Source organism: Phoenix dactylifera, chromosome 3 (genome assembly GCF_051530095.1).
Source record: "Phoenix dactylifera cultivar Ajwa chromosome 3, Ajwa_hap1_PhDact_Kaust_v1.1, whole genome shotgun sequence".
Taxonomy (NCBI): domain Eukaryota; kingdom Viridiplantae; phylum Streptophyta; class Magnoliopsida; order Arecales; family Arecaceae; genus Phoenix; species Phoenix dactylifera.
In genome coordinates this window covers 6,709,412-6,728,996 of record NC_143192.1, presented here as the reverse complement: position 1 = coordinate 6,728,996, position 19,585 = coordinate 6,709,412, and the positions used below count along the sequence as shown (strand labels likewise).

The 19,585-nt window shown below is 40.1% G+C and overlaps 1 protein-coding gene across 9 annotated transcripts; it reads left to right on the top strand.

Moving 5' to 3' along the window:
• The first annotated feature begins 4,068 nt into the window (after positions 1-4,068).
• LOC103722333 (protein argonaute 1A-like) lies at positions 4,069-19,363 on the top strand. 9 transcript variants are annotated; one of them, XM_088717583.1, is made up of 24 exons: positions 4,219-4,340; positions 7,709-7,790; positions 7,936-8,600; positions 8,746-8,954; positions 9,047-9,196; positions 9,283-9,416; positions 9,905-10,014; positions 10,765-10,871; positions 11,045-11,183; positions 11,340-11,456; positions 13,193-13,300; positions 13,417-13,488; positions 16,661-16,783; positions 16,895-17,060; positions 17,168-17,289; positions 17,371-17,508; positions 17,609-17,751; positions 17,867-17,929; positions 18,029-18,092; positions 18,185-18,320; positions 18,423-18,496; positions 18,594-18,688; positions 18,777-18,808; positions 18,902-19,363. In XM_088717583.1, exons 3-24 carry the CDS (start codon positions 7,944-7,946, stop codon positions 19,114-19,116), a joined length of 3,174 nt encoding a protein of 1,057 aa, XP_088573709.1. In that variant the 5' UTR covers positions 4,219-4,340; positions 7,709-7,790; positions 7,936-7,943; the 3' UTR covers positions 19,117-19,363. The 9 variants fall into 9 exon arrangements, with proteins under 9 accessions (XP_088573708.1, XP_088573709.1, XP_088573711.1 ...); XM_088717585.1 differs by having other exon boundaries at positions 7,660-7,790; XM_026810484.3 differs by having other exon boundaries at positions 4,220-4,340; positions 7,644-7,790.
• The last annotated feature ends 222 nt before the right edge of the window (positions 19,364-19,585 follow it).

The window sequence follows — 19,585 nt, the reverse complement described above, 5'->3', positions numbered from 1 at the left end:
TTCCACCCTTGCCAACACTACTGTCGAAGTTCACCTTGAGAAAGCCACAGGGTGGGGGCTCCTAGGAGACCAGCATGGTCCTGGGCACTATAGGAGCAGAAAGGAAGCTCCAGATTTCTCTGCTGTCCCAAGAGACGACGACATAGTGGTGCGAATGACCTCTGTTGCATGAAGAAGAGCTCTATCCGCCACCATTCTCGAATGCGCTTTGATGTTCTTGAAGACCCAGGCATTCCTACTTAGCCAACAATGATAGGCCAGGTAGATAGCTGTGACCCCCGCTTCTCACAGTTGGGCCTCCGTAAGGAGAGTGCAGGAAATTCTTGGCCGACACCCACCCCTACCAAAGGTCGGAGGGGCTTGAGGCACACCCCTAGATCTGAGTGGCCCGCAGGCATCGGATGAGGAAATGGAAAATAGACTTCACCTCCGGGCAGACTACGCACTCTGGTAAAATGCTCACTCCTCGCCGAGCTAGCACACCTTTAGTAGGCAAGCACTCTCGTGCCATCTTCCAAACAAACAAGGCAACTCGTGGGTGGATGCGAAGTTTCTAGATCTAGCCCCCATTAATTTGCCGAGTCGTAGTCCTCTTGACTACCCAAAGTAAATCCCGGGCTTTTACCTCTGACCTCCTAGTCACGCTCTAGACCCTCCTGTTCACAACCTCCCTAACAGGTATCGACAGAGATGGGCCCATTCGGCTAGCCGCTCCCTAAAAACCCATCAGACGAGGTCCTCGTTCCACACTTGCCCACTTGAAGCAAATAGATCGCAGACTCTACACTCCTCCTGTCGGCCAGGGTCGATCAGGGTAAGCCAGCCGCGCAATGGCACCTCAGAGAGCCAACTGTCCTCCAAGATGTTGATAGCTCGTCCATCCCCGATCTCCCATCTAATATCCGGGAGGACCGTCGGAGCGCGGGGCGCAAATCTCTCTCCAAATGAAGAAACTATGATGGCTAGTGCGGAAGACAGCTAGGTCAGCCAAATCCCCATAGACTCTCCGACTCTAGAAGAAACCTGGCTGCTAGCCTGATTGCGAGGATCTCTCGTCGCTCGATCAAGGAGTGGACCCCCATCTCCCCCGACTAGATAGTATCCCACGTCAGCAGATAAATATCACTTCTGCCCCCATGTCGCCCCTAGAGGAAACTCCTGAATAGTCGCCCCATGCACCGTAATGCTGCAAGAGGCACCAAAGTATGGGATAACAGATAAATAGATATCAAGCTCAGGACTGATCGTACTAGTGTGACTCTATCTATTATAAACAGAGCACCCGCCTGCCATCTCTCCAGTCTGCGTCTGATGCCCAACTCCAAGGGAGTGTAGTCCACCCTGCGAAGACACCGGCCTGTGATCGGGACCCCGAGATATCTCAATGTGCCTTCCTACTCCCCAATCTCCAAGATGCCAGTGATAGACGCCTTCACGCCTAAATGGATCTTCGGGCTGAAACAGATGGCTGACTTTGCCAAATTAACCTCCAGTCTGGACATCGCACAATACTCCCCCAGAATCCTCCGGATCGCCTAAGTTGACAATCTTGTCGCCTAGGCCAGCAACAAATAATCATTAGCAAAAGCGGGTACGGGATTTGAGATGAGTCCGATGCCAGCCTGTAGTTCTCTTGCGTCGTTGAGGCGTGTCGGAGCGCTCTATACAAGTAGTCAGCGCAAATAATGAACAAAAGCGGTGACAAGGGGCAGCCCTGCCTCAACTCAACCGAAGACTCAAAAAACTGCGAGAGAGATCCGTTCACCAAAATGGCGAGGGGCGAGGTCTGAATACACCCCTAAATCCACCAGATCCATAGCGGGTGAAAATCGAAGCTCTCCAAGGAGTGTGCCATGAAGTTCCACCTCATCATATTGTAGACTCTTTCTATATCAAGCTTAACACCCATCAGACTCCTATCCCTCGGTGTCCTCTAGAGATCACACATGAACTCGTGAGCAACGAGCACATTTCTCGAATATGGACCGACCACCCACAAAAGCCCCCAGCTTAGGGCAAATCAATCTAGGAAGCATACCCCTCATCCTCTGCACTAGAATCTTTGCCACGGCCTTATATAGGGTGGTACATAAGCTGATCGGCCGAAAGTGGCTCGGCTCCGCTAGATTATGCCTCTTTGAAATCAAGATGATAAAAGTCCTCTTTCACTTATCAGGCATCATCGTAGACAGAAAGAACTGCTGGATAGCTGTTGTCACCTTATGCTTAATAATATACCAATACCTCTTGAAGAAGACTGGAGAAACCTATTCGGACTCGGGGCCTTATCCTCACCCAAGGACTAGAGGGCCTCCCAGACTTCTGTATCTGACACCGGGCTGACTAAGGCTGCGTTCTCGTCCACCGAGATTCTCGATAGCGGAGCTAGCTCACATACCACACCATCGCCACTCCTCGGATCAGTCCACCTAGACCTAAAAAATTGCTCTAGGGTCTGTCTGATGGCATCGAGGTCCTTTGTCATTAGTCCACTACCATCCCTGATTCTACATACTCTGTTCCTTTGCCTCCAGATGATGGTCGACTGATGGAAGAACCTTGTGTACCTGTCTCCCTTTGCAATCCATTGAACCCGAGACTTCTGTCTCCAGAAGATCTCCTACTGCCTAAGAAGTGAGTGGTATCTGGACAGTAGGATCCTAAACTCCCCCTGGTTAGCATCAGAGAGGCCTGACTCACGTTCCTCTAGGGACTGGAGACTAGCAATAGATGCTTCGGTTTCCTCCACCCTCCTAAATATGTTCCCCACCTCTTTTCGGTTCCATCTGACTAGCCGGCACCCGATCAACTCTAACTTACGGGTAACTCTGTACATAATATCTTCTTGCACTGGTGTCCGCTAAGCCTCCCACACCACATCCCACAGTCAAGGATAGGAAAGCCAAACTTTCTCAAAACGGAAAGGACTACGAACCAGAATAAGGTGTGAGGTACTCACCAAAACAGAACAGTGGTTTGAAGCAATCCGGGGTAGGTGCCGCACCCAAAAGTCCAAGAACCTATGGATCCAGCTAGCTATGGCAAGAGCTCTATCGATTCTCTCCCAAATGCATGCCCACCCCATCTTGTTGTTGCACTAAGTGAACCTTGGTCCTGTCCATTGTCCAAGATAAACTCCTGGATCTCTCTGGCTTCGATCTTGTTAGTGAAAGCCTTTCCCCCACTTCTCTTCCGAACTGTTAATGTAGTTGAAGTCACCCGCCATTATCACCGAGCGCCCAAGCTGGATAAGGGTGGTAGCTTCGTCACACAACAGTCTTCTCTTCTTATAGTTTGTGCTCGCATAGGCTGCCAAAAAAACCCACAGGGGCTCGCTCTCCTTTAAGATCACCATGACCACCTGCTAATTACACTTGTGGAATATATCAAGGTTGCATTTGCTAAGCCTCTAGATCACAATGATTCCTCCTAACAGGCCTGTGACTCTACCGCATAACTTTCCTAGGAACTAGGAATGGATTGCCTCGCTCACTGCAGGCTGGCTCCCAATAGATGGGTCTCAAACAAGATGCATATCTTGGAGTCGTGCACTTGCACTAATCTACAAATAGCCGGCCTAAAGGGTTTGTTTTTTTTTTTTTGGCTGCCATTTCATAGCCTTCAGCTATGGATTTGTCGAAAGAGAGCTGGTCTGCCACCAAGGTGGTAGCCTAGTGGTACTGGACGGGGATTCTAACCTCATGGTCCCAAGTTCGAGTCGCTGCAGCGACGATTAAAATGTGGCTTCGGCCACTGCTTGGACATGAGGTATAGGACCGTTCTTGGACCGCTAGTAGCCGGGGTGGTGCCAGGTGTGACGTACTCACACTTGGGACTCGAGCCAGAGCCCAGAGGGGTAGCTGAGCCAGGCCCATGGGTGGGGAAGGCATGAGTAAAACCGGTCAGGGTGCCCAACACACGGCCATTTCTGCCTGCATCGAACATTCTCCTGGCGGGGCGGGGGCCAGTGGGGGCTGCTACGCGGGGGTGGGCTTGTCCCTTCCTCCCCCTACCCCTTTTCTTTAGCACAAAAAAAAAAAAAAAAAAGAAAAAAAAGAGAGAGAGAGAGAGCTGGTCTGGGCCTCGCAACCGCACTCAACTACCACGGTACCAACCCAGCCAGCCTAGGCGAACCGGCTGAGTCGGATCGGGCGAGTCGATTCCGTTGTCGATCGCGGCCCGCCCCTTTTAAATAGCCGGCAGGACGACGTGGTGACCATTTCACGGGTGCCGGTGAGGTGTTCCTCTCCTGCAAGGTGAGAGAGTAGAAAGGGTGGGAAAGAGAGGTTTTTGGATCCAAGAAGCGGTTTCTCGACGGCCATTTCCGGTTTTCTGGTCCGGTAAAGTGGTTTTCCGACTAGCCTCCTTCCTCTCCTTCGATCTCTCTTGGTTTCGATCTCCGATTTGTTTGTCTCTTTGTTCCTGATCTCGTTGTACGAACTTTTTCGGGTTTTTGGAAGATTTGTGGACGTCGGAGTGGTTTGTGGGGGTGCATCGCTTTTGGTTTCTCTTAACTACTGATTTTTTTTTTGCGGTTTTTATCTTTTTTGATGAAATCTAGGGATTCGATCTGTGAATGAGTGAGACCGTGTTGTGTGAGTGCTCCGATTAGTTGCTACGGACTCAGAATTAGTCGTTCCAGTTGGAGTTTTTCTTAGTTTATTCTAATCGGTTTCATAGTTGTGGTTTCTGCCTCGGATACTGTAGATCTAGTGAGATGGCTGCTGATCTCTTGTTTTGGTGTGGCTTTCTTTATTCATCTGTGGGTTTAGCAGATTTCTCTTGGATTTTTAGTGTTATCGTTTTGTTGATCAGTAATAGAATGTTATTGTTCTTCTTTTGAGTGTTTTTATGCCTTTTGAGTGTTTACTGTTGGCCTCCTACAGGATTAGGGCTATTCTGCTCTGGTTCATTAGTTCGTTGAGAGTTCACAGGGCATTTAGGCTTCTATTTTCTTTAATTGAAGGTTGTTTTGGTTCCTTGTTTGATATATCAAGCTAGAAGAGGTTGGAGAATGCCATTGATTGTTTAACAGAATAAGGATTTCATATGAGTATTTTTCACTTGTTTTGATACGCCAATAGATCTCTCTGTCTCTTATATTAACTCTGTGAAGGAGGATTGTGTATGCAGTTTTTATCATCTAATGCTGTTTTAACATAAAAGTGACGGTTACTAGCTTACTGGGTTTCCTTTATTCTTTCATTGATACTTTCATTTCCTCCTGTTTAGGTTTCTGTGCTTTGCCGCTTGAATATATTCATATGATTATGTTTTATAGTTAACAATCAACAATTTTGGAACATATTTGGACTTCATATTCTAAACATAGTAACATACAGTCAATTTGGTAACGGAGATCGAAATCCTTCCTTCAGGCAAGGTTAGACTAAACAGTTGGTCAGGCAGAAAGATCAGACTCAGTTCGGTATTCCTGACCAATAGGGTCCTTTTTGTGCTATCCTCTCAGATTCTGTTTTATATTGACAACAGATTCAATGTGTGCCTTGATTTCTGACATTCCATGAACTGAGGGTTCATTTGCTACTTCTAGATGGATATCCGTGGAGTGCTATCCTGGTGTTAGGAGCCATGCTAGTTTTCCGTAGGATATCTTTATGCATTGCCTGTTTCTTTTATGGTTCTTAAGGTTTGCAGGTGTGGTCTAAGATACTTATACTCTAATACATCTAGAATTTGGAGGGCATATGGCTTTTTTACTTTAATATCCACTTTTTACGTTTTGTTGTTTTAACTATTAGCAGTGCATGGGATTCATATATATAAATATAAATCTATATATGTGTTTATGTATTTTTACTTGAACCCTCATTAATCATGTATGCATACATCTCTCTATTTCATTGCTGTTTCTGAGTGTGTTGACATCTTGTAAAACTTTGTAGTTTGATTTGGCTATTGTTGGTTTTCTTTCCTATACTCTTACCTAGTTTTTAATGTAGTTACATTAATTTTTGGCATGTTGGTTTCGTTTTTAGTGCATAGAATGCTTCCATAGTCATGTTTCCCTTGGAGTGGGCTTTTTCTAGCATCCTGGACCTCCAAGGTTTGCTATGTTTTGCTTTGTTTCTATGCTAAGTTTCCTGGTCTCTTTTTGTTTTTTCTGTGTTTTGAAGATTTCCATCAGATATTTTGTATTTATGTTTTAAGGATGGTTAGTTTTGGAGCTTAAGTTTCTTGGTCTATTTTTATTTTTTCTGTGTTTTGAAGATTTCCATCAGATAGTTTGTATTTGCTTATCTTTTAGAGTTATGGATGGTTAGTTTTGAAGCAGTTGTTTATGTCAACAGAGATTCTGAATTCAGTGGTTTTGGTTTGATATAATGTCAATTTGTCAGCTTCTCCTTGCTACTTCCCTTGTCCATTAAGTAAATGAAGAATTTCCTTCATTTTAGACTTACCGCATTTTTATGTGCTTATGGTTTGTGGACTTCTGTGGGTCAGTACAAGTTTTGTGTACTGCTCGATGTAAACACACCTACACATGTCATACACTGGTCATATCTATGCTATTGGTCCTAAACAGCTGACCTGTTCATGACGTGGACCTGCTTATGCCAAATATGAACCTATTTAAACTGGGTTGCAAAATTGCCACCCCTAGGTATGCCCAAGGATGGTGCTACATGTTTATAAAGCGCATAAAACACTGCTCAGTCACTCCCCCTGCCCCCGAAATCAAAAAAAAGTTGATGAAAAATTATAATTTTCCTTTTTATGATTTCATACTTAATTGTGTAGTCTATCTATATGTTGAACATTATGGGGTCTTTGTTTGTTGTTTTGTGTTCTTGTTAGTTATTCATGTTGTTTCTTTAGTTGTTTCGAGTTTCTTTTGTTGCTTTTCTGTTGCTCTAGTTTAAACTGCTTAATCATGTTGTTTCTTTAGTTGCTTCGTGCTTAATTTTACCATTAAACTGGTCCCAATTACGTGCATCATAGTTTCCTTGAGTGGTTTCTCAGGAAGCTATCCTCTATTTAGTGTAGATATGATTAGCATCTCGAGTTTAGTATCGAATCACAGAAAGGATGATGAGACCAGCTTGCTTTCCCTAAAACATGACCTTTTGTTGATTAGGAGATTAATGCAATTTCACATATGAAATTATATATGCTATTGCCTTTGGACTTGTTCAAGTTTAGGAAACATTGCATGATTGCTTTTCTATTGTTCTAGTTTAGACTGCTTAATCAATATTGTAGGGCTTCTTACCTGCCAACTGGCTATTGCAGCTGGCACTCTCCAGCATAAGTTGCTTTTGCTAGAAATTCACCACCAATGTAAAATGTTGACATCAGTCTGACAGACATTTGTAATAGTGCACTCAAAGCTTTGATGGAGTGCCCCTGTTTCCATTTAGCTTGCTCACATAGATGGGTAAGGTGCGATGATTAAGATAATAAATGATTTATAAAATTATTGAGTTCCTTTGTGATAAATATGCCTAAGATTATAAAAAACACTTTGTTCAGAATTATGGGTTTTTTGCATATGAACCATTTAATGACCATATGCTATACACTGTATGCTGTATGCTATGGTTTTATCTTTATCAATTAGCCGGTTAGAATTCTTGGATTCTACTCTATGGCTTAGTTGGTTAGACATGCTTTTTTCACAGTATAATCTGGCTGCAGTATGCACAGTGTATATGTTGACTGGCTATCCTCTGTTTGACTGGCCTAGTTGCTTCTTTAGAGTGAACAATTCAGTTGCAATTCACATCTTGAAGAATTTCCACTTGTATACCAAGATGAAGAAAGCTTTTGTAAGAGATGATTTTTTGTTTCTTTTATTTTATTTTCATGTATTATTTATTATTGCCATCATATTATCGGAGAATGATAGCTCTTTCTTTTTTCTTTTCTTTTTCTTTTTCATATTCATCTTCATCCCTTCTTATTCTTCTGCAGCTGCAGTCATGGTGAGGAAGAGAAGAACTGAACCTTCTGGGGCTGCAGATGGATCTGAATCTCAGGAGCCAAGTGGCAGTGCTGGGCGAGGTGGGCTGCAACACCCAGTTGAGAGGGCTTTGCTGCAGCAACAGGGAGGTGGGGGAGGACGTGGTCGGAGTCTGGCCAACCCACAGCAGTCTCAACAAGGAGGCCGTGGCAGTGGATTTTACCAGAGTCAGAGTGGCAGATCGCAATATCATGGAGCAACTCTCCATCAACCCCAAACAAGAGCTCCGCAGCACCATTCTGGTGGACGCAGGGGCGGTAGTAGCATGACAAGTGGGCATGGGGTTGCCCTTGCTGCTGGTCCGTCAAGGCCAACAGTACCCGAGCTGCACCAAGCAATCCAGGCTCCATATCATGCAACTCAGCCATCCCTGTTAGAAGCCAGCTCTTCATCGCAGACTTTGGATGTTTCTCCTGCCCAGGTGGCTCCACAGTTTGAACATCTTGCTGTTCAAGGTGAAGCTTCTAGTAGCCAAGCAATTCAACCAGCAGCTTTATCAAGCAAATCAATGAGGTTTCCATTACGTCCTGGAAAGGGTAGTTTTGGTGACAAATGTATTGTGAAGGCAAATCATTTCTTTGCTGAGCTGCCAGATAAAGACCTTCATCAGTATGATGTATGTCTTCTTTCCTTCTAATATCATGTTAATTGCTGTTTTCAATTTTCTTTTTTCTAAACTAAAAAATGTGTGATTCTCATTTGCATAAATTCTGTGTAAAACAATAGTATGCTGACTCTTGATGTTGCTTTTGTTACATCAGGTTTCTATTACACCTGAGGTAACCTTTTGTGGTGTGAATCGCGCTGTCATGGGGGAGCTGGTCAAGCTATACAGGGAGTCTCATTTAGGCGGTCGCCTTCCAGCTTATGATGGGAGGAAGAGCATCTATACTGCTGGGTCGCTTCCATTCACCTCCAAGAATTTTGAAATCACTCTTAATGATGAGGAAGATGGTCTAGGTGGCCCAAGGTATTTTGCCGGAGGACGCATGATCAGTTTGAATAACTAATCTTGCTATCTGAGGGAATTTAATGATAACTGTTGGGTTCTAATTAATGTAGACGAGAGAGGCTTTTCAAGGTTGTAATCAAATTTGCTGCTCGTGCTGATCTTCATCATTTGGGATTATTTTTAGCTGGGAGGCAGGCAGATGCACCCCAAGAAGCTCTACAGGTTCTTGATATTGTGCTTCGTGAGTTGCCCACTGCCAGGTAATTAGTTGCTATAAACCCTTCTTGCTGTTTGGTCTGCCCGTTTTACCAACAGTAACAATGTTATGCATTCTGATGGTTTGCAGATACGTACCTGTTGGTCGGTCATTTTATTCACCTGATCTTGGGAGACGGCAGCCACTTGGTGATGGGTTGGAAAGCTGGAGGGGTTTCTACCAGAGTATTCGCCCGACACAAATGGGATTATCACTAAATATTGGTGAGACCAATGTATTTGCTCATTATTGTTTTTGCTTTTTTTCCTTCTTTTAGTGCTTTGAGATTCAGAAATCTGCTATGAAATATAAAAAAACTAAATGAAAGATCATGAAGCATGAATGTCATAGAAATGAGAGTTTGGTACCTTGAAAAGAGCTCTAGGTCTGTACTGCTTGGGTGAGTTCAGTGAAAGCACCTCACAGGTGATCCTTGCAGGCAGACATCATGGAGAGTTAGTCAACATACCGAGATGAACTTTATCCGTAAATGCAAATTTGTGGTCATTAAATTGTAAATGTTGCCTTTAATTGTTCGACCCTATTGCTGATAGTTGTCATTGATATGTAGAGAAAAGGACACATTGCTAAACTGTTGCTACTCTCTGAAAAATAATGCTATCAATATAATATATTATGCTTTTTTACATTTTGTACTCTTTTGGCACATTATATTTTATGCTGCTAAAATTTGTTTTCCTTGTGTTTGCAGATATGTCTTCCACTGCTTTCATCGAGCCACTTCCTGTCATCGACTTTGTAGCGCAGCTTCTGAACAGAGATGTCTCTGGTAGACCACTATCTGATGCTGATCGTGTGAAGGTCAGCTATCATTTGTTGATTTCCCCCGCTTTATATTACAACATTCTGTCATCTTCCATTAAGGCCTGATATACGTTGTTGAATCCTTCACTAATAGTTTAAGCTGCGGGGTCTACTGGTTAGTTAATATGGTACAGAGCCAAAGGTCATGGGTTCAAATTCCTATTTGGCCCATTTATTTTCGTGTCTTTTCTTTCGTTGTCTAATTCTCAGTTGAGGCATTATTGGCTTGTTCTTATCCGGGGTTATTCTTGATTCGTTGATGCCTTCACCTGCATGGTCTGGGTCGCATGTGATGGAGGGTGTTAAGGTCTGATATCCATTGTTCAACCCATCCCTAATAGCTTAAGCTTTTGGGATCTACTGGTTGGTTAACACCTTTATGGTTAAAGAAGAAAGTCAATAGGACCTAAAAAGAGGAACTTCAATAAGATAGTGCAAAGTTTTGGTAGTATATTCCCTTTGAATCAGCCAAAATGAGAGCTGATTGTTTTTTTGTTCTTTCTTTATTACAAAAATGGTTAAACCTGGTGTTTTCTTTTCTCTAGTTCACAAAGAAGATGTGCGCATTTTTTTGTTGTCTTTCTGATTCTTTCAAACTACTTTATGTTACACTCTTTGGGGCTTAGCTGATATAAATATTTTTTTTTATTATTAAACTCAAGCATGTGGTATTTGGTATGATAGATTTATTTGTTATTGTAATACAACATCTTTTCCTGTCATTATTCTTCTTGGTCCTTCTTGCAGATCAAGAAGGCTCTTAGAGGTGTGAAAGTTGAAGTCACGCATCGTGGAAATATGCGCAGAAAATACCGTATAAATGGTTTAACATCACAAGCTGCAAGAGAGCTGATGTATGGAGGTTTTTCTTTTTTCTCTTTTTAGTTTTTTTTCCAGATTTCCTGCATTCTTGGTCTCCGGTAGATTAAATTTTTCTTTTCGTTCCCATTTTACCTTGCATGTATGACTACAGATGTGACATTTTTTTATGGTGCCTTCATTCTAATTATTTTCCATACATTAATAGGTTCCCAGTTGATGATCGAGGTACAATGAAATCTGTTGTTCAATACTTCCAAGAAACCTATGGATTTAATATTCAACATACCACTTGGCCTTGCTTGCAAGTTGGTAATCAGCAGAGACCAAACTATCTGCCCATGGAGGTCAGGATGTCCTTCAACATTTTGATATTGTACTTTTATTGTATGACAATACTATGCATAAAATTCTGTCACTTTTTCATTGTCATACATGTTCCAAAGTTGTCAGTGATTTTTACTGTGAATGGAATTGTTAGACTCTCTGGAAAATGGTTCCAGGTTTGCAAAATCGTTGAAGGACAAAGGTACTCCAAGAGGCTCAATGAGAAACAGATAACTGCTCTTCTTAGGGTGACCTGCCAGCGGCCTGAACAGAGGGAACGGGATATTATACAGGTGATTGATTTTGTTTTCCTGATTGATCACTTCGTATGATATTTTTCTGGATTTCCTACAGTGAAATAAGATTACTTTATTCTCTCTCTCTCTCTCTATATGTTTGTATTTACACACTCTAGTATTTGGCATGTGCTATGCACATCTTTCTCTCTCTGTGTCTCTCTGTGTGTGTGTGTGTGTGTGAGAGAGAGAGAGAGAGAGAGAGAGAGAGAGAGAGAGAGAGAGAGAGAGACTTGGGCCTCTTCCTACCAAAGAATAACTGAAGCACTGATCCTCCCTATTATATTAAATAATGTATTTGGAGCCTTCACGTATAGGGAGCCTGGTTTTGTGTCTAAATTTTGGAGATTTCATTATATATACACACACACACACACACAATACACAATATATATATTTTGTGTATGTATATGTGTATCTTGGATTACAAGCTAGGCTTATTTCTGACTGACCTAATTTATCATCCATGATACTTACATACATATGCATGTATGAATGAATGTATGCATGAAACTTGGATGACAAGTAGGTTAGTTTCTTACTGATTCATCAAACTACAATGCAGTAGCTCCACTCTAGCATGATGCGGCTAAACAATTAGGAAGCATGATCTGGTCTACATCTGATGAAGTTGTTTGGGCATCGCTTTCTTTTCTTATATTGACAGTCTATACTGCACTTTCTTTTCTTATATTGACAGTCTATGCTGCTCATGACAAAACCTTGTTATAGGGCAGATATGTTGAAAAATGAATGACCGGAGATGTCTAGTAGTGCTCCAAATTCATCATAAATAAATTCTTGCATGGTTGGTGGAACTGTCCCGAGCTGCCCGGTTCGGGGTGTCCCGAGCCAAACCGGCGGCCGATTGGGACGGTTCCAGCAGCGAAACTGAGATGCCGTCGCTGGAGGGGGAGAAGGAGAAGAAAAAAGAGGAAGAGAGAGGGAGGGAGGGAGCGAGGGAGAGGCTTTCTCTCTTTTTTCCTCTCTCTCGTTCTTCCTCTCTCCCACCTCTACTGTGTCAGTATTGGGCTGGCACGGCATGGGGCCGTACCGACCTGTGCCGCTGGGCAACCAGTACGGGGCCCGGTACCGGCACAGCAGACGTTTGATCTTTGGCTTTTTTTTTGTCTTTCTAGCGAAACACTAATGTCAAATGATTTAGTTGCTTAGTTTAAGCTCCTGACTGGGGTGTGCAGCTCTATAAAGTTCCTGTGGACTCAGATGGTATTTAGGTGGAGAAGGAAATGGCACAATATGATCTTCTACATCTGTTTATCTTAAACTAACTATATTCTATTAGTTGTCATTATCTGGTGTCCCTATTTTTTCTAATTCAATCACGTAAGTTTTGCAGACTAGTATTTACAGCTTTACTCTGCTAATGAACTAAATATGTTTTCAGTAAATCTCTGCCACCAATTTACCAGACATATGGTTTTATGTCAAGAGAAATATTAGGTAACAAATAAATCTCGGACAGACAAAAATACATGACTTATATCTAGCAATCTATTGTTCTGTTGTCTAACAGCCTGTACCTATACCTGTACGTTAAAACTTGTATGGGTTGCCATTTATTAGAGCAATCAAAAGGGTGTTTTGTATTCAGCTGTGTAAATTTATCATAAGATTGGAGCTTTTTAAGATATTGGGTTCTCTGTTTTAGCATTTAGTGCTGATCAGGATTTGAACCTCTTGATTGATTTGAGGGCCTTTTGCTTTGTGATCAGACTGTTCAACAGAATGCATACCATGACGACCCTTACGCAAGAGAATTTGATATCAGAATTGATGAGAGACTTGCTTCGGTTGAAGCACGGATTTTACCTGCACCATGGGTATGTAGAACAAGAAAAGCTTTTCTCAAGGTCCTTCTCTTCTATTATGTCATCATCCTGTCATGTTTTATTCTAACATTATTTATGATTACAATTTTCCTCTTTTGGTTGCCTAGCTTAAATACCATGAAACTGGGAAGGAGAAGGATTGCTTGCCGAGAGTTGGCCAGTGGAACATGATGAATAAGGTATTACTTCAGAATGTATCAACTGGAATTTCAGTTTGTGTTCTACTTTAGGTTTAGTTTGTGTGGATCTATTTCACTTATTGTGATCTTTGTTACGAGTTTTTGTATTAACATGTCTTAGGCTCAAGTGTAATACTCTTGAAGTTTATCATCTTATTCTCTTTTTCTCATATCTTTAGCATAATATGTTAGAAAAAATTGTCTTTAACACGCAATGTGAAATGGGATTGCTTGCCAAGAGTTGGCCAGTGGAACATGATGAATAAGGTATTACTTCAGAATGTATCAACTGGAATATCAGTTTGTGTTCTACTTTAGGTTTAGTTAGTGTGGATCTATTTCACTTATTGTGATCTTTGTTACGAGTTTCTGTATTAACATGTCTTAGGCTCAAGTGTAATACTCTTAAAGTTTATGATCTTATTCTCATTTTTTCATATCTTTAGCAGAATATGTTAGAAAAAAATTGTCTTTAACATGCAATGTGAAATGTAATTGTTACATGCCTTTATCCTATTCCTATACATTAAATCACAACAGAACTACATAGTTGTTGTACTGTTATTTTAATGCACGCATCTGTCTTGTAATGAAAATTTATAGTTCATCATAATATTACAAGTATTCTTTGCATCTCTTTCCACAAACTGCAGTATAGGTTTTGGCCAAGTAATAAAGAAAGTTGAACCAAACTTGTTATGAGAATCTGGTTCGGCTTTGGTTTCTTTGACCAATTCAATATGTTTTCTGCAGCAAAACTGACCTGGTTCTCAACAGTGGAAACCGAAACATGCTTTGGTTTCTGAATGGTTCACTGTACGAAATGCACTAAATATTTTGACAAATTTGCATTTTAGCTTTAACTAATGTTTTAGATCACTGTTTTGTGGTCTGTCAGGGACTGTAACAGGGATATCTAAACAACTAATGCTTCTGTGATTCAAACTTGGAAGCTGTAAGTTGTGGTCTGTCAGGGGCTTGGTTGCCTGCATCTGAGCTTCAGATGCTGCTGCATCCTACTTGTGGGCGGACAGATGCAGGTGTTTGGTTGCCTGCAACTGGGGTAGATGTAGGCAGTTTTGCCTATAGATGCAGCCAAAAATGGCCGCATGCCAGATGCATCCTCTAGATGCAGCCTTATAGGCTCCAATTACCGCACATTCTCTCCAATAATCATAAGATAATAATATTACTATTATTACAATAGTAAAATATTATTGTAGTATTATCAGTACTCTTATTATAATATTTTTTTACAATAACATAATAATTAATATCATGGTAATATACATATTGTAATATATTATATATAATTATAATAAATTATATGATAACTATCAAGATATACAAATGTAGTAATTATTATTACAATAATAATTATTATAATTGATGCTTCAGATGCTGCTGCATCCTACTTGTGGGCGGACAGATGCAGGTGTTTGGTTGCCTACTGGGGTAGATGTAGGCAGTTTTGCCTATAGATGCAGCCAAAAATGGCCGCATGCCAGATGCATCCTCTAGATGCAGCCTTATAGGCTCCAATTACCGCACATTCTCTCCAATAATCATAAGATAATAATATTACTATTATTACAATAGTAAAATATTATTGTAGTATTATCAGTACTCTTATTATAATATTTTTTTACAATAACATAATAATCAATATCATGGTAATATACATATTGTAATATATTATATATAATTATAATAAATTATATGATAACTATCAAGATATACAAATGTAGTAATTATTATTACAATAATAATTATTATAATTGATTATTTTTTCAATACTAATTAGTAAATCAAGAATGATAATATGATAACTATATGAATTGATATTATATTATAATTATTATTACAATTATATTATAATAATCATTATATTATATTATTTTATCAATACTAATTAATAATTAAAGATAATTTGATAATTATATGAGTTGATATTATATTATGATATTCATTATGTGATATAATATACTATATTACTATCTATTATGTTAGAGTGTACTATATTGATTGTATTTTCTTATGCTTTATTATATATTATTTATATTATAAGAAAATAAAGAAAAGGTGGCCCAATGCATGAGGTTATTTCTGTGTTTTGAAGCTGCGACTTTTTAAGTCACAATGGATCAATCTTATCTTTGTGCCAAGGCTCATCTTGTACTATATTACACTGTATATTGTATTATATTATCATTTTCTTATTGTATTGTATTATATTATATGAATTATTAAGTTACATTATATTATATTGTATGGTGTTATCTTATGTTATGTTATTTGTTTTATATTATAATATGGTATGATAATGTATTATATTACGTTATAAAATTTATGTAATATAATATTATTATATTCTGTTATGTGATATTATATTACATTATCTTAAGTTATTTTATATTATCTATCATCATAATATTTATATGATAATATTTTCCTCCTCCCTTTCTCCCTTGCTCTTTGGTTCTTCCTGTGTCGGTACTTTGGAATGTCATGATATGGACCTATACCATGCCGTACCGGCCGGCTGGCACACATTTCGATACTGGTTAGCGAACTTTGCTTACAATAATTGTTGGGTGATCTGGAGGTGATCACAGTGCAGATTAAGCAACTAAACACACATTGCAATTGCAGTTTTCAGATGAATAGACATTTGCAAATACAAATGCAGCATTCTAGCTGCATCTGCACCTAGAAACACATGCATCAAGAAATGAATGCAATCATACAGCCCCTAAGTGCTTTCTTTGGTGCATTTTGTTCTCTGCATTAGGGACACTTTCTTTTATTTCTTGTGGTTGTGCAATGAAGTTTGCACCTTTCCCCTTACCTTTTAATTTTATTCGCATTGTCATCAAGGAATTTGTTAGCAACCCTTCTATCACTTAATACATTTTTAGTATTGGCTTTGTAAAAATGCCTTTAGACTGATTTCTAAATTTACCATCCATTACATCCTCATCTGCTGTATTGGGCTTAGTTCTAGCATTATTGTAAGACCTATATAATTTCTTGTTGCTTTCATTAAACTTTATGCGTATTCTACTTATATCTATTATGCAAGACAGCCTGTCATTTCAACGACTTGTACAATTTGTTTTCTTGCACTCATTTTGGCTGTTTAATTTTGTTATGTCCTTTTTTATGACTGTAGAAAATGGTCAATGGTGGGAGGGTCAGTAACTGGACATGCATCAATTTTTCGCGGATTGTTCATGATAAGGCTGCCAGAGATTTCTGTCATCAGTTAGCTTTAATGTGCCAAGTATCTGGAATGGTGTGTTTTATACTTTGTGTTAAGTGTGTGATAGTCTGGCTATTACTAGGTGCATCTCTACCACAAGTCTCTGTTTTTTGTTCTATATTTTTTTATGTAAATTTTGTGCAGGAATTTGCTCTACAGCCTGTGTTACCTCCATCAAGTGCTCGACCTGAACAAGTGGAAAGAGCTCTCAAAGCACGTTATCATGATGCCATGAACATACTTAAACCCCGGGGCAAAGAACTTGACTTGCTAATTGTAATACTGCCTGACAATAATGGTTCTTTATATGGTACATTTTACTCAGCAACTCCTGCCTTTGTCTTTTTAATTTCCCTATCCATTGTTCTTGTTCAGCAAATAAAACCTTGCTATTTCCTCTTTAAATTTTTATGGCAGGTGATCTTAAAAGAATTTGTGAGACAGATCTGGGGTTAGTCTCCCAATGCTGTTTGACGAAACATGTTTTTAAGCTGAATAAACAGTATCTTGCAAATGTTGCTCTTAAAATTAATGTGAAGGTGAATAAATTTGCTTTTACTTTTTAATTTTCTTCCCTTTTCTTAATGGCCTCATGTTAACCAACATCTTGTGATGCACAGGTCGGTGGAAGGAACACAGTGCTTATGGATGCCCTGACAAGGAGAATACCTCTCGTCAGTGACAGACCAACAATTATATTTGGTGCTGATGTGACACACCCACATCCTGGGGAGGACTCTAGCCCTTCCATTGCAGCTGTAAGACCTAACGTCTAATGAAAATAGTCATAGGTTTGACAAAAGAAATAGTGTTCTCAGTGGAAGAAAAAACTCTGGATTAACTAAGGGCTTGCTGCAGGTTGTTGCATCTCAAGATTGGCCAGAAATAACAAAATATGCTGGATTGGTTAGTGCACAAGCTCATCGGCAAGAGCTGATCCAGGATCTGTTTAAAGTTTGGCAAGATCCCCAGCGTGGAACTGTTGCAGGTGGCATGATTAGGTGCGTCCATCTATAATCAACCTTTGGCATGTGCATATTGTGATGGATTTCACATTTGCATTTCAGTTTTAATTCAAATTAAGATATTTATATGGGGTGTTTCTTAATTTTATAGGGAGCTTCTCATATCTTTCAAAAAAGCAACAGGGCAAAAACCTCAGCGAATTATATTTTACAGGTACCATTTCCCTCCTATATAGGGCATTCAAGCTGCTGCTGCTGCTGCTCTTTTTCATTTTTTTAATACATCTTGAACTTTTTTTTTAAAAAAAAACAGGGATGGTGTTAGTGAGGGTCAATTTTATCAAGTATTGTTGTATGAACTTGATGCTATTCGGAAGGTATAGCAATAGAGTAAGATGCTTTTTATTCAATACTTCTTTCTTGTGGGCATGTCTTCTTATCTTATGTCTGTTACCTTTTTAAACTTCAGGCATGTGCATCCTTAGAGTCTAACTATCAGCCACCTGTAACTTTCGTGGTGGTTCAAAAGCGTCATCATACCCGTCTGTTTGCCAATAACCATGCCGATCATCGTACAGTAGATAGGAGTGGAAATATAATGCCTGGTTAGACTATAGTTACATTCAATGATTTTCTATAATTTTAGAAGAAAGTTTTGTTTCTCAATGTTCACTAGAATCTGAATGTATCCTTCCTTTTCGTTGCAGGCACTGTTGTAGATTCCAAGATATGCCATCCAACCGAATTTGATTTCTATTTGTGTAGTCACGCTGGCATTCAAGTAATTGTATCCCAATCTTTTATTTATCATTTAGTTTTATCTCGTCTTTTTAGACTTTCACTTTGTCTTAATTACTGATTCATTAGCAATGTTCCAGGGCACCAGCCGTCCTGCTCACTACCATGTCTTGTGGGATGAGAACAAGTTCACTGCTGATGCACTGCAGTCTCTTACCAACAATCTTTGCTACACGTGATGAGCTCATCTTTCATGTTCTTTTGCCTTCAAATTCTCTCTTGGTCAATAATTATGGCTGAGTCTGCCTTTGTTTCATTTGCAGCTATGCCAGGTGCACACGCTCGGTTTCAATTGGTAAGTCACTGCTCCATCTTTAACCTTGGTTTTAGTTAATATTTAAACAGATGGTTAAAAATGCCTACTGTGGGGTCGTCGTTCACATTGCAGTGCCGCCTGCATATTATGCTCACCTGGCTGCTTTTCGTGCTCGGTTTTACCTGGAGCCAGAGACCTCAGACAGTGGGTCAATGGCCAGTGGTGCGGCTGCCGGCCGTGGTGCTCCTGGCTTGGCTCCTCGCACTACCAGGGCCCCGGGAAGTTCTGCCGTTAGGCCCCTCCCTGCCCTCAAAGAGAATGTGAAGAGGGTGATGTTTTATTGCTAACCTTCTTTCTGGGTTACTAGAACTGTTGAAAGTGCTTTCTATTTGCTGGTTATTTCTTGGTGCTTAGTTTGGTTTGGATTCTATCCTGGTTTGTGTTAACGTTTGTGTTATTGTTGCTTTCTATTTGCTGGTTATTTCTTGGTGCTTAGTTTGGTTTGGATTCTATCCTGGTTTGTGTTAACATTTGTGTTATTGTTTCATCACAATGACAACTAAAACATAGTTTACCAGTTTATTGACTTGAAAACGAATTTTTCTTTTTGGGGTTATCATATCTTTGTTGCCAAAGCTAGGAGTGGTTGCATGGAAATGTTGGCCCTGCGAGACATCTCAGGGAGGTGGTTGGAGTTTTTGTGAAGTCGTGTGAAGTGGATACGTTATGTTAGGAATTTTCTGCTAGATACCAGTGATGGGCAGCTTGAAGCTTATCCTATAGCAACGTCGATTTTACACATGTATTATATAATAT

Excerpts from the sequence above, each read along its gene's own strand:
- LOC103722333 (XM_008812848.5), top strand. The coding sequence starts at position 7,944 with ATGGTGAGGAAGAGAAGAACTGAACCTTCTGGGGCTGCAGATGGATCT. Across the intron at positions 13,489-16,660 it reads AGTGGAACATGATGAATAAG|AAAATGGTCAATGGTGGGAG; the intron begins GTATTACTTCAG and ends TTATGACTGTAG. Across the intron at positions 17,509-17,608 it reads CTAGCCCTTCCATTGCAGCT|GTTGTTGCATCTCAAGATTG; the intron begins GTAAGACCTAAC and ends GGCTTGCTGCAG.